Below are 12,521 nucleotides of genomic sequence, written 5' to 3' on the forward strand. Positions count from 1 at the left end.
CAAACCAAGACAGTTTTGGTGAGTTTTATTTGTTTCTGTCAAGTTTCGCACTACGAATACCACCAAAGCCTATTGTCTTCTCATCACTTCATCTCATTCACATCAAGGCTGTTGCAGCACAATTTTGATATATTTATTATATGCACGACATTTTGAATGTGTGACTACCTCAAAAGGCTCTTTAACATGTGCACTGCTGCAAGACTATTGTTTTCAGAAATGTACAAAAGTTTTAACCATTGTTAACTCCTGTTCTCTGCTCTCTGCAAACCATACAAAGAAATGCTGTGTTCATTTTACATTGTTGTTATATTTATCTTTTTATAAAAGTTTTGCTCTGTTTGTACTTAATGTCAATTTTGCTCTGTGGTATTAGAAATGGTATCAAATTACAATATTTTTCAAGGCACTGTATCAAAGTTAGTAATTCCAGTATCACAACAACACTAATGGCAGGGTTAAATTGGTTACTCTGTTAAAAAAATTGTGGCTGCCCGAGCCATCCCAAAAAGAGATACAAGTTAATATTGTGTGTGTGACTTAATCACTGACATGTCAATAGCTTTCAGACCTAATAAGTGACATATGTTTTGAATTTCAATCAAGCCAAAGAACCACCACATAATAAATGACAAAGAAAAAAAAATCAAATAAAAAAGCCACTTTTACAAGACTGAAGCTGAGCTTGAAATCCCTCTTGATTATCATCTCCTTTTCTTGGAAAAACTCATTAAACAGTGAGACTCATAAAAGCAGCAGGGGAGATGACAGTCTTGCATTCTCAGTTGTTTTAGAGGCCTCTGAGCACAATAAGCATCTGAAAATTGGGGGTTGTTAAAGTGATTCTTTTTTTTTTCTTTTACTGCCAAAGTGTTGTTCTTCAACAATACAAGTAACAAGCAAGAATCCCAAGAAACGCGGAGTTAACAGACGCCTTTTTGCACCATTTTCTGAGGGCAGCTCTGCAGGGAAGGCATTTACACCTGCTTGCCTCATCTTTCACGATACACTAGTCCCCCGAAGTGTGCGTTACTTATAAATATCCATGTCTAAGATGTGGCAAAGATGGAAGTACCACAAAGAAGCATAGAAAAAAAAATGTGTATGTGTGTAAAAAGTGTGTATGTGGATGCAGTACTAACAAAAATAGGGGGCAATATCTCGGACAAATGAAGTTGGTTTTCGCCAGTGACTTGTTTGTCAAATCAGCACAAAGGATTTATAGCCAGTGTTTACAATGAGAGGTTACAATAAGAGTACAAGACCTTGGGAATTAATCTTGCAAGCCTCCATCTCTCCACCTGATCCTTGGACACTGCTTTAAAGTACAACCAACACCAGTTAACCAACTTGAACTTAAGATTAAGGAAAACTCACTACCCAAATAGGTCAGATTCAAAGCGGAAATAAGGCGGGGATCTTTTTTGACAAAATGTGTAATGTTCAAGCACACTTATTGTTATATATCCTCAGATGGCATGCGTCTGAAAGACTATACTGCATGAATCATGAAATAGAGGAAAGAGAAAAACAAATGAACTACTATCTCATTTTAGGAAGATCCCATCTAGCACCTTTTTTGCAATACCATCTACATCAAAGCTCCTCTCATTGACTTTCAACTTCCCTGACGAAAGGGGGGTGGTGGTTTGGTAGATATCAAACATTAAACAGCATTTTTCATTCATGAGCAAATCATGTTCTCTTTCAACAATAGAGGGAAAAGAGCTGATTCAGTGAAGTCGCTGCAGGGGTAATTGATAGGGATCCAGCAAAGGTAACTCCCAGGGGAAATGCTGGATCATGAATTCCTACCCTGCCAGCGGGAACATGGACTATCTATAGTGCGTTTTTTTTAAACCCCCAGTGGGTGAGAAAGTGAATTTAATAAAGAATTTAAAAGGACATTTAAAGCTAAATTAAAGCTGTGTGTCTGCGAAACTCCAAATGGTGAATTATATTTCACTTTAAGAACCTATCTGAAAATGTATTTTATGGCAGCTGTGCTCGGCAAACATATTGCTGATTTACTTTCACTAAATATTAAATTTATCCCCCTCAATAAAAATGTAAAAATCTAATAAAAGAACACAGTTGAAGATTAAAATAATTAAATAGGTGTTGCAAAGGTGTCAAAAAGGTCTGATTACTTCAGAAACGTCACTGAGCATTTGTTGGAATACACAATGTCTGGCAGATATCGTCTGGTGAAAGACGAGAGGCCTATCCCTGCCACTTCATTAAGCCTTGCAACAACTGTTCTTTTCTACCCACACTCTCCTTCCATCTGTATTATGCCGGCAAATCACCTTGCAGCAGCTGAGGCAAAATTGCTATTTATTTCACAGAACAGAAAAAGAGTCGAGTCTAGTTTGTAGGCCTGGAGGTTTTGAGAAAGACGGAGCAAGAAGCTGCTGGCGGGCTGACTGGTGTCCAAACAGACGGTGGGAATATGGGAAAAGTTGGAGGATTCTGTATAGTTATGTCCACACACCCTGACAGAGCTCAGATTTGACTGTTCTGCGCTTGACAGGGCTCTGACTTCTCCCCTCCCACTGCTGCTAGAATTAGAGGGGTGTACTCCACACATACACACACACTGTCAAAGAAGTGGAAAACACTCAAATTGTCATGGGAGGAATACATCAAGTGCCTTCACACACTCTTTTCCATACAGAAAACAAACTTGCTCTGTACTGCTTGTGTTATTCATCAGCGAGTTAGGTAGCCTGGTTGTGTATCTGAGAAACAAACTGGCCGGGACAAGAAAACTCCCAGAGCCTCCTTCACAAAAGCCTCCCGTCTGCCCTGATGGAGGATTGGCCTACTGGACTGGAAAAAGGCAAGAAGCAAAACAAGCATAACTGCTCTCGGTTCACACATATACGTGCAAGTTCAAGCTTGTGCACACCCACGAGCACACAGAAAAACACTGATCTGAAACTACTTAAAGGGTACAAGGAGCAATGTGCAGCCACATTGCATTTCTCAAAGACACAAACACATAAAAACACTGCAGCAAAAGCGTGGTATCCCTAATTGGCACAGACATTTGACTTGAGAGCATATATAGATGGTGTTCAAATGCAGAGAGAAAAGTGCTTGGTTTTAAGGTAATTAACATTTCAGTGAGAAAAAACGGCGTCCTGAAGTGTCACAAGATGAAAGTGGCTTGGCGTCTATTGCCTGAGAGGCTAAATGAAGCATGTGTGTGTAGATTAATTAAGGAAGGGTTGAAGAGTGATGACGCCTCCTTACCTTTGCTCTGCGAGGAGAAGCAGAGGGAGAGCTGAGCAAATAGGTCAGGACTCTCAAACTTCTCTTCTTTGACTTTGATCCAGAAGCAATTCTCTGCCATTTCCTGAGGCACTATCTGCAATGACACAAGGATTCCATTATCACCACAATCAGAGACCGCCATTCCGCCAACCTGCCACTCAAAAAGTTCTTCTCACTGGAGATGGGGTTTGTGTGTGCTTTTTTTTTTCTATGTGGACGCACACACGTCCTTCTGTGTTCATCCTTAGCATCTGAGCAGCAAACATAACAAACAGAGACAGCAAAAGATGAGGCTGTCGGGTTAAAGACGGTCTTTCATGTGATGACAAACTGCGTGAATATGGACCACGTCTAAATGATGATGTGAGGATAGAGCCTGACTTAACAGTTCACATCAGAGCTCTTGTTGACCTTTCGTAAGGTGAACGAAATATGTGATTTTCAGTGTGCAGTTAAAAAAACTTCACAAACCCTGTTTGTACACTTCTTCAACTTAGACTCCCCTGAAACTGCAAAGCTTCTAAGAAGCAACCAAGCACCTACACACACGGAGGTGATAGCAGGCCACAGGGATGCTTTCACACCCCTCATCTTTAATTCTCTCCACACTGCTCGGTAGACAGGGGAGTAGGAGTGTACACTGAGATACAGGCATAAACAAACCCATCTGACATGTTGCTGTTATTACCAGCTAATAATGTGTGTGACACTGCACTACATCTGCTGTACATTGTGTTAAGTGCTATGGTGAGAGCTCTTATCTAGAGCCTGGACGTTCAGTTGGCCTGTTGCCCTGCTGCCGTTAACCTCCTCAAAACCTGCAGTAATTACACACAGAGTGAGGTGTAAGAGCACAACACTCATGCAACGCTGACTGAGAGTTCCAGCTGATGCTGGGCAATCATTCCCAAGGCCATATAGAAACGGTGGTAAGTGTAAGTGCCGAGATCCACAAAGGCAACAAAAGGTGATTTAATGGGAGGCTTATGAAGTTTTGAACATGAGCTGGTGTTGGTGTCGAGTGTCGAGGTAGATAACAAAGTGCCTCTGTGCAGATATTTGCTCTCATACATCCCACTCAAAGTCCTAGAAAGTGTTCTGTGTCGTGTCTGATGGCCTAATTCAGAGGAAGTGGCCAAACAGCAAATTGTGGTGTAGTAAAAAATTCAATAATGTTATACACACACACTCACTCACACACACACACACACACACACACACACACACACACACATATATAGACATACATATATAATACAATGTATAAGAGCTGCTAATCGTTTAGTTGTCTGCTATTAAAATAATCACTGACTAATTGACTAATGTAAAGACTGATTAATCGGTCTGGATAGTTTTTAAAGATTTTTTCTCTGATTCCAGCTTCTCAATAGTTTCTTTACTCCTCTTAGACAGCAAAGTGAAAATATTTGAATTGTGAATGAGACATAACATTCAAGGATGTCATTTTGGGTTTTGGGAAACGCCGTTGAACATTTTTCACAATTTCTTGGCATTCGGCAGATCAAACAACTGATGGACTTATTGAGAAGATAATTGACAGATAAATTGACAATTAAAATAATCCTTACTGACAGCCCCACAATTTACAGAGGTGTTTTTCACATTCAACATATGACATAAACCTTGTAAAACTCTAAACAAGCTGGTGGCAAGACAGTTGTTGTTAGCAATGAGGCTACTTAGTGAACCATTACTGCAGGTTAATCCAGGATCTCCTTGCCTGAATTACCGACAAATCCTGTTACCATCATGCTCATATCAGTTGTGTTCTCCCACTTGAGTGACTGATTGATCGCCTTCTAAGAAGGACGCAGGATCATTGCACAAGCCAACAAAAAAATGAAGTGCAAAAAACTCCCTGTTGCTCCCGAGGGCAAACAGAGACATTAGTAGCCTCGAGGAGGATATCTGCAGACTCTCTGATGAACAACAGAAGAAAAAGACTCTTCGTTGACAAGTTTTATCGACATTGAGGCTTCACAGGCGAAAAAGATTTCATCCATGAACTCGGCCATTTCAGACACCCCGTGGGACCCAATGTGTCTCATCCTCTTTTGACTTGATTCAACACGTTACTGAGACCACCCCTCAGCGTGGTCCTGCCTCTGATCTTGTAATCTTCCAAGATACTGATGTCAGAGTTACTGCTTTCATGATACTGCTATATCGGATCATTAATGGGATTTCTCTTTAGCAACAGTAGCCACAGAGCATGCTGGTTTAAGAATTATTTGAAAATAGTACATCATCAATATCTTTTTCACTACATCAACTATTTCTGATCTACACCACTAGCTTCATCATCATCATCATCATCATCATCCATTAACGCTCACTTTGATAATCGTTTTTTGCTGCTTGAAAGTGTCTAATGTATATTGCTGTATTACTGTGAACCGAAATACATTCTAAAAAATACATTCCAAATTTTAGCTTTATAAGGGAAAAGATTAACCATATTGCATGTGTATGGGCATTGCATGATGCAAGTCTTAATCTGTTTCATTCTTTACCGTTCTATCACACCATAGAGACCCTGGAATGAATGACTTTGCATGATATTTTGCCACACTATTAAACTCAAACTTTAAATTATTAAAAGAAAAAAAAAAGAGATTATCAGCCCCTTGAATGTTTCAAATGTGGGAGCATGTCTTTTTCTATGCAATCCAAACACAATAAAGGGAAAAAAAAAATCAATATTTCACTCTTAAAAATGTGTTAGATAGATACATCCTCAGTACCTGAAGAAACAGAACTGATGTTTTTCCCTTTGACAAAATAAGTAGCACTAAGACAAAATAAAACAAATATTGAACCAAAAAAGTGTAGTGACTGAAAAAGTGCACATAAATACAACAAAATAACCTGAAACAACCGTAGTCATTTTAATGCTTTTAGAAATTACAACTTTTCTGAGCACTCCTACTTTGTGAATTTAGTTGAGAAAATGGCACAAAACAACTTAACACGCCTGGTAGTCACAGACCATCTTCCTCTTAAGTGAGGTCCTTCATTTAAGATGGATAAGGCACTAAAGTCACTGAGAAACTATAAACTGAAAGATTTGTCATACAATTTCAAATGCATTTATGACCACAAAAAATCTAGATGTATTCACATGCATAAATTGAGCATAGTGTTAGTTCAGCCAGGCCACGGTGTCAAGCGTTGCTACTGTTGATATCAGCTGATATCATGCAAGCCTCAGCAGCTGATGGCCATCTGATTCGCTAACTCACTTGCGCCGCCTTATTTAAGTTGCTCTAGCCCGCCTGCTCTTCCCTGTTTCCTCTGCATGCCGCTTTTGCGACCTGCTCCTACCTACCTCCTCCTTGTGCCGTTCTGACTTGATCTATGACGTTGTGTCATTGATGCCTGCTCTGTGGGGGTTTTATTCTTTTCTTTTATTTGGTGCTGCGCTGCTGCTCTCCCTGCCTCAGGAATGTGTGCTGTTCCTGTTTTATGTTTTCCACCTAAGCACGTGGAAGGGCAGGGGGGTCCCCAAAACAGAGCCATACTGCCAAATACAAATAACTGCAATAAGCTAAATCTAAAAGTTGCTGAGAAGTGTTTTTCTTGACTAAGTGGCCCTGGAGGAATTTTAGGTTTTATGTTGTCGGAGAAAGTTATTATTTTTTGTATTCATAATCTGATAAAGCAATATCACACTAGAGGGAGTGCTGCTGTACTGAATATCTGCACATCTGTTGACAGCTGCTATTCTGAAGTTAACAGCTTGATCAGACAGTACGTTGTGATATCAGCTGAGGTCATGTGAGCTTGGGCAGTATGTAATATCTCATACCCTTATGGCTTCCTGAAATTTTATCGGGTTATTCAGCATATGACAGCATAGGTATGCAGCGCTTTTCAATCAAATAAATACATACTAGAAAGCCATAAAATGATAAGAAAAGTAATATTCTCACATCTATTTTCCTTATTTAACAGAGAAATACAACTGTTCATTTTTTTTAATTCAACTTTCTCTCGGTCACAGAAGACTGACTTTTGTTCTGCCATTCCCATATGTTTACAGATATCCCTAATTAGCACTGTAAGATCATATACACTTTATGTTCTCATGGGGAATGCTTTTAAAATTATCATTATTTTTGTTTGTGAAATTCAAAATTAAATGGCTGGAAAGGCATTTAGAACTAAATTGTGAATATGCTGTTTATTTTGGCATTTAGACAGTCCTGTTCTTAATCTACACTAATAACTTTCTGTGGGAATCACACTGATATGGAGGTACACACAGGGAAAAAAAATAACCCAAGCTGATTTAAAATGCATTCAGCACTTAAACAAAGCTGACATTTCCCAATGTGTGCCTGAGCTGGTCTTTTCCCATGCGAGTGCCTCGTACTACTGCTTCTGACTAAAAATTCACTGCCACCACATCCTTTGCTTGACTGGAGGACTTGTACTGTAATTGAAAATGTCAAAATATGTCTACATTTTCTTATTTAAAAGCCATCCCCACTGAATGTGAATGTGACTTTAGCTCCGGTATGTAAGCATGTATGTTTGCTAGATGGTATGTTTATAAGTATGTAAGCAGTCATCAACTGTGCACAGATGATGCAACAAGTCATGAACTGCCAGATGCTCACATAGCTTCCTCTGAAACTCCATTTCCCAGTAATTACAGCCTTTTTTCCACAATAATATAAAAGTCCTCTTTTTCTCCTAACAGAGTTGTGTGATTCATACTCTTCACTAACATGTAAGAGGTAGTGGAGAGAGAAGATATATTTGAGAACCAGAATTACTGCCTTGTCGTTAACTCTGCATAACTGCATAACTCTGCCAGCTAAGTTAAGATTCCACTTTAAAGCCATGTCTGTCCAGACCAAGCAGCAAACTTCAAGACTGAAAAATGAAGCCAGCGTAAAAGTGCCAAAAATTGCAATTCACTGAATGGCCACTCGAGGCTGGCTCAAGTAAATCTCCATAGACCGCCATGTTAAAATACCAACATTTACAGCAGAAATAAACACCTTTACAGCTGCTTTTAACATTTATGACAATGGTACAGGGGGTGAATTGTTTTGTAACTCACCCGTTTGCATTTTATCAAGGCCCAAAGTCATGCTCATTTAGGGCAGGGTGGCTTAAGTGACAGGCTGTCTGCCAGTAGTGTCCTCAGCTTCCAGTCAGATCCACACAGATCCACCACTCACTCTTTCACACCTCCAACCTTTTGTCTGATTAACTTCTTCTGGCTCCAAAAAAACAAGATGGTGATGGTAGTCCAGAAACAAGCAGGTGACGTTACAGTAGCTACGTTCATTATTTATACAGTCTAGTCTGGGCTCATATGTAACCATGGCAATAAACTTTAAATATATGTGTTGCTGAAATGCAGTTATAATTTTTAAAATCCAGATGGTTCACATGCATTTTTAACATAGTGCCATTTAAGATGGCACTAACATGTTTTGTAAGCTTGCAGTGACCTTGACTTTTGACCTTTGACCACCAAATTCCAGTCAGTTGAGTCCAAGTGGACGTTTGTGCCAGATTTGAGGAAATTCCCTCAAGGTGTTCTTGAGATACGGTGATCACAAGAATGAGACTGATGCAAGTCACAGTGATCTTGACCATTGACCTCAAAATCCTAATCAATTGAAGGTTAGTGTCAGATGCAATGAATTCCCTCCAGGCCATCCAGAGGTATCGCATTTATGAGAATGGGATGGATGTGCGGTCACAGTAACTTTGACTTTTGACCACCACAAACAGTTCATGATCAGTTCATCCTTGAGTTCAAGTTGACATCTGTCCTAAATTTGATGAAACTCTCTCAAAGTTTTCTTAAGATATCACATTCACAACAACGGGACGGATGGATGGACAGAAGGCCGGACGACATACAACCTTAAGTGTAACGCCTCTGGCCACGGCTGTCACTACCACAGAGGCATAAAAATATCTATTTTTCCCTTCCTTCTTTATATAACCAAATCATAGTTGCTCCTGGCACTCCCATACTTCCATCTGCTGCACATAGAGAAGACACACGACTCTTGTCCCACTTAATCGACACAAGAGACACAGATTGTTTTTCCTCAGGTGGTTATGAATTTCATTTGCATCCCCAGACTACAATTCCTGCGGAGGCAAGGTCAGTGCACTTGCACATTAACCTCTGTGCACTTCCCAGACAATGGGCATTGGCACATCACTGCATGCACACAAATCATACGTGCAAAACCACAGAAATACTGCACAAGAAAATCACCAATAATATTCAGAATATTAAGGCACCAACAGCCCCACCTGGTATTAGGAAAAAAACAGGATTGTTATTTTGTTATTGTTCACACAAAAGGTTTGCTATTTCTTACAGCCGCATGACACTATTAATAATTTTATCTTCTCAAACACAAACTCCCACACAGAGAGAAGCATTTGCATACATGGTATTTAAAGAGTCCATGAGGTGACAGCAATTCAACCTGTAACATGCTGCTTGCAGTGCAAAAGTCAGCGTTGACTTGCATTTCCACATTTCTTTCTCTCATTTATGTCAGTCATTTGGTGGCCTGCTTTTGAAATAAATAATGTATCATGGAAATCACAATATTCGCTATTTGTTCACTTGTTTTTTAGGGGGAAAAAACATTACAAACATGAAGCAATAACTACAATGGCCTTCAACACATTGACAAATCACATTCAAAATGTCTTTCTAATAAAGAGCCTGATTCCACTAAAACCATTAAATATAATGTGCAGCACTAACATGATGTCAAAAGAACTAGTCTGATGTTTTGGTGGTTGTCAGTAATTGAAGACAAAGACGCAAGGTCACACAAGCATCAGCAAAAAACCATTAAATTAATGCTAAGAACTCCTGAGGCAATGGATAAATTATCTATGGCAAAAAGAGCCCACACGCGAGAGAATGTCCTATTGAAATTGTATTCAAATGTGATGGAACGTTACACAGCCCAGTCCTCATTCAATTATGCTAAGACTGTGCAAATCCAAGGACATTTGAGCAATGAAAATTGTTTACTGTTGAATCCTTTGAAATGGGTGCTGAGTGTAGAATAGTGTGGCCTTTGGCTGAATGGTTGTTTGACTAGATTGCATTGCTTGAGTGCATTTGAATAGATAACTCCTTTTAGTTTAGATCTTCAACTTTGCATTATCTTATTGTGTAGGGTTATTTCAAGTATCCTCTAAAGCTAGTGCGAAATGTTTGCAGTGTGGTGGTGAAAAGACTGCATATTTCCTGTCAACAGTGGAATATTATTTCCCGTTCAGTCACAAATCAACAATTTCATCAGTGAACATGAGTAAATATGTTGCAGTGAATCAGAGCTCAGGTGGACATACCTTGGTCCAGTTCACCCTCTTCATCACGGTTTCAGGCTTGTACGTCTTCTTGGGTTCCAGTCCATAAGGCAGCTTGATGACAGGCAACGCAGGAGGTGGAGGAGGACCACCAGGGCCACCAAAGAAAGGCGGAGGAGGCGGAGGCCCACAACCAGGGGGTGGCGGGGGAGGTGGAGGTCCTCCACCTGGGGGAGGAGGTGGTGGGGGTGGTGGAGGAATGCCAGCGTGGCCGGGAAGAGGAGGAGGAGGTGGTGGAGGGGGAGGACCACCACCAGGTGGAGGTGGTGGAGGAGGTGGTGGAGGAGGAGGTGGAACTGCTGCGCCTCCTGGTAATGGTGGTGGAGGTGGTGCTCCGGGCGCAGCTGGACCCGCCGCAATCTGCAAATACAAGGTGGAAATGTTAAAGATAGCCTTGAGATCCTGCGAGGCTCCCTTTGGTTTAATCTAAACCTCAATCTGATGTCACTAATAGGAAAAAGCAAAAAGGCATTTTTTTGTTTTGTGCTGGTAAAGAGGCGGTTTTGTGCTGTGAAAAATAATGCACAACTTTAGTATCTATCCTTACTATCTAGTAACTTTCAAGGAGTTTCTACTGTGTGCAGTGAGCTGTGTGTGTGTGTGTGTGTGTGTGTGTGTGTGTGTGTGTCAATTAGAGTGAACCCGCTCACTGCAGTGGTGTCATGTTGTCTTAGTGTCAATGATTACTAAGTTCTGTGCAAGTGCTGCTTCGAAGTTCAGACCACAAAAGGAGGTCATGGCCTCTGCTGTTTTCACGACATCACCAACCAAAGAGATGATGATCGCATTACTAACCAGTGTGGATGTTTGCCAAGCGCTGCCAAGTTGACTTTGCTATGAGTCCTTTTAGCAGGAAAAGTAGGGAGCAATTTTTTTTTCTTTTCAATATATACAGATCTCTAGAGATAAAATTGGCATCAAATTTTTTATAAGACTCTTCTTCTCCTGATACTTGGGTTCAGCCTGTGGAAGGCAATTATGTGTATTTTAGACCAATTAAACTTTAGGGTCAAAAATAAAATACACTACAAATATATACAAAACAGAAAACTCTTAGGGACTGTAGAAAAAAAAGAAAAAAACAATGACGCCCTAAAGCAACTCTAAATGCAGTGTGAGTGTGAGGATATGTTGTAGTTGTCGTAATTAAATAATAGTTGTGTAAAGAATATTCTTGTCCATGACTTACGCAGCTTATGACACAGTTATCATGTAATGCTTACATCATGTCAGCCTTAAAATCAAATTAATGAAGTTACTCAATTATATTTTGGAACTGTTTTTTTTTTTCATTCTGCTACAATATTTCCCAGCTGGTGTCACAAATGTACAATTTTGTCAAACACATTGCAAAAACTGTTCTGAAATCATCAAAATTAGCAGATAAATTATAATTATCAATCATATGGTTATGAAATGCAAGATTTGCCACAGTTTTGTACTGCCCATTGAAGTGACAATTCCTATTTACACCACAGATCTTAAGAGGTGTACTTTGCAGGATTATCAGTTGCTGTTTGTAAACATACTTTCTAGCAAAAATGAAACTACAAGCCAGCCACAGATTCACTTTTGTTTAGTGTTTTGCCTCGCTATATTTGTGTTTTTTCAGCACTATGTGTCTTGGATGCCTGCTGCTTACAGTCTGGCAAATGGTCACTATGATTTCTTAAGGCCTCGAGCCTTAAGCTCTGAGGGGGAACTCAGCCATAAACGTGACATAAGCACAGAAAGTGGAAGAAAAAATAAAAATACAGGCAGAAGGCAGAGAATGTTGAAAATAACAGCATTCCCCGCCCTCTGCATGCATAGCATATCCTTTAACACAACCAGCTAAAACAGGTATA

The 12,521-nt window shown here is 40.0% G+C and overlaps 1 protein-coding gene across 6 annotated transcripts in view; it reads right to left on the reverse strand.

Annotated features, from left to right (window-relative positions):
- diaph2 (diaphanous-related formin 2) overlaps positions 1-12,521 on the reverse strand; it is a 462,271-nt gene that overhangs the window by 281,854 nt on the left and 167,896 nt on the right. For all 6 annotated transcript variants that reach the window (XM_042493107.1, XM_042493105.1, XM_042493108.1 and 3 more), the window contains 2 exons: positions 10,657-11,034; positions 3,259-3,373 (listed from right to left, as the gene is read on the reverse strand). In XM_042493107.1, coding sequence (XP_042349041.1) covers positions 3,259-3,373; positions 10,657-11,034 — 493 coding nt within the window. The remainder of the gene's footprint in view (positions 1-3,258; positions 3,374-10,656; positions 11,035-12,521) is intronic.

Source organism: Plectropomus leopardus, chromosome 9 (genome assembly GCF_008729295.1).
Source record: "Plectropomus leopardus isolate mb chromosome 9, YSFRI_Pleo_2.0, whole genome shotgun sequence".
Classification (NCBI taxonomy): Eukaryota; Metazoa; Chordata; class Actinopteri; order Perciformes; family Serranidae; genus Plectropomus; species Plectropomus leopardus.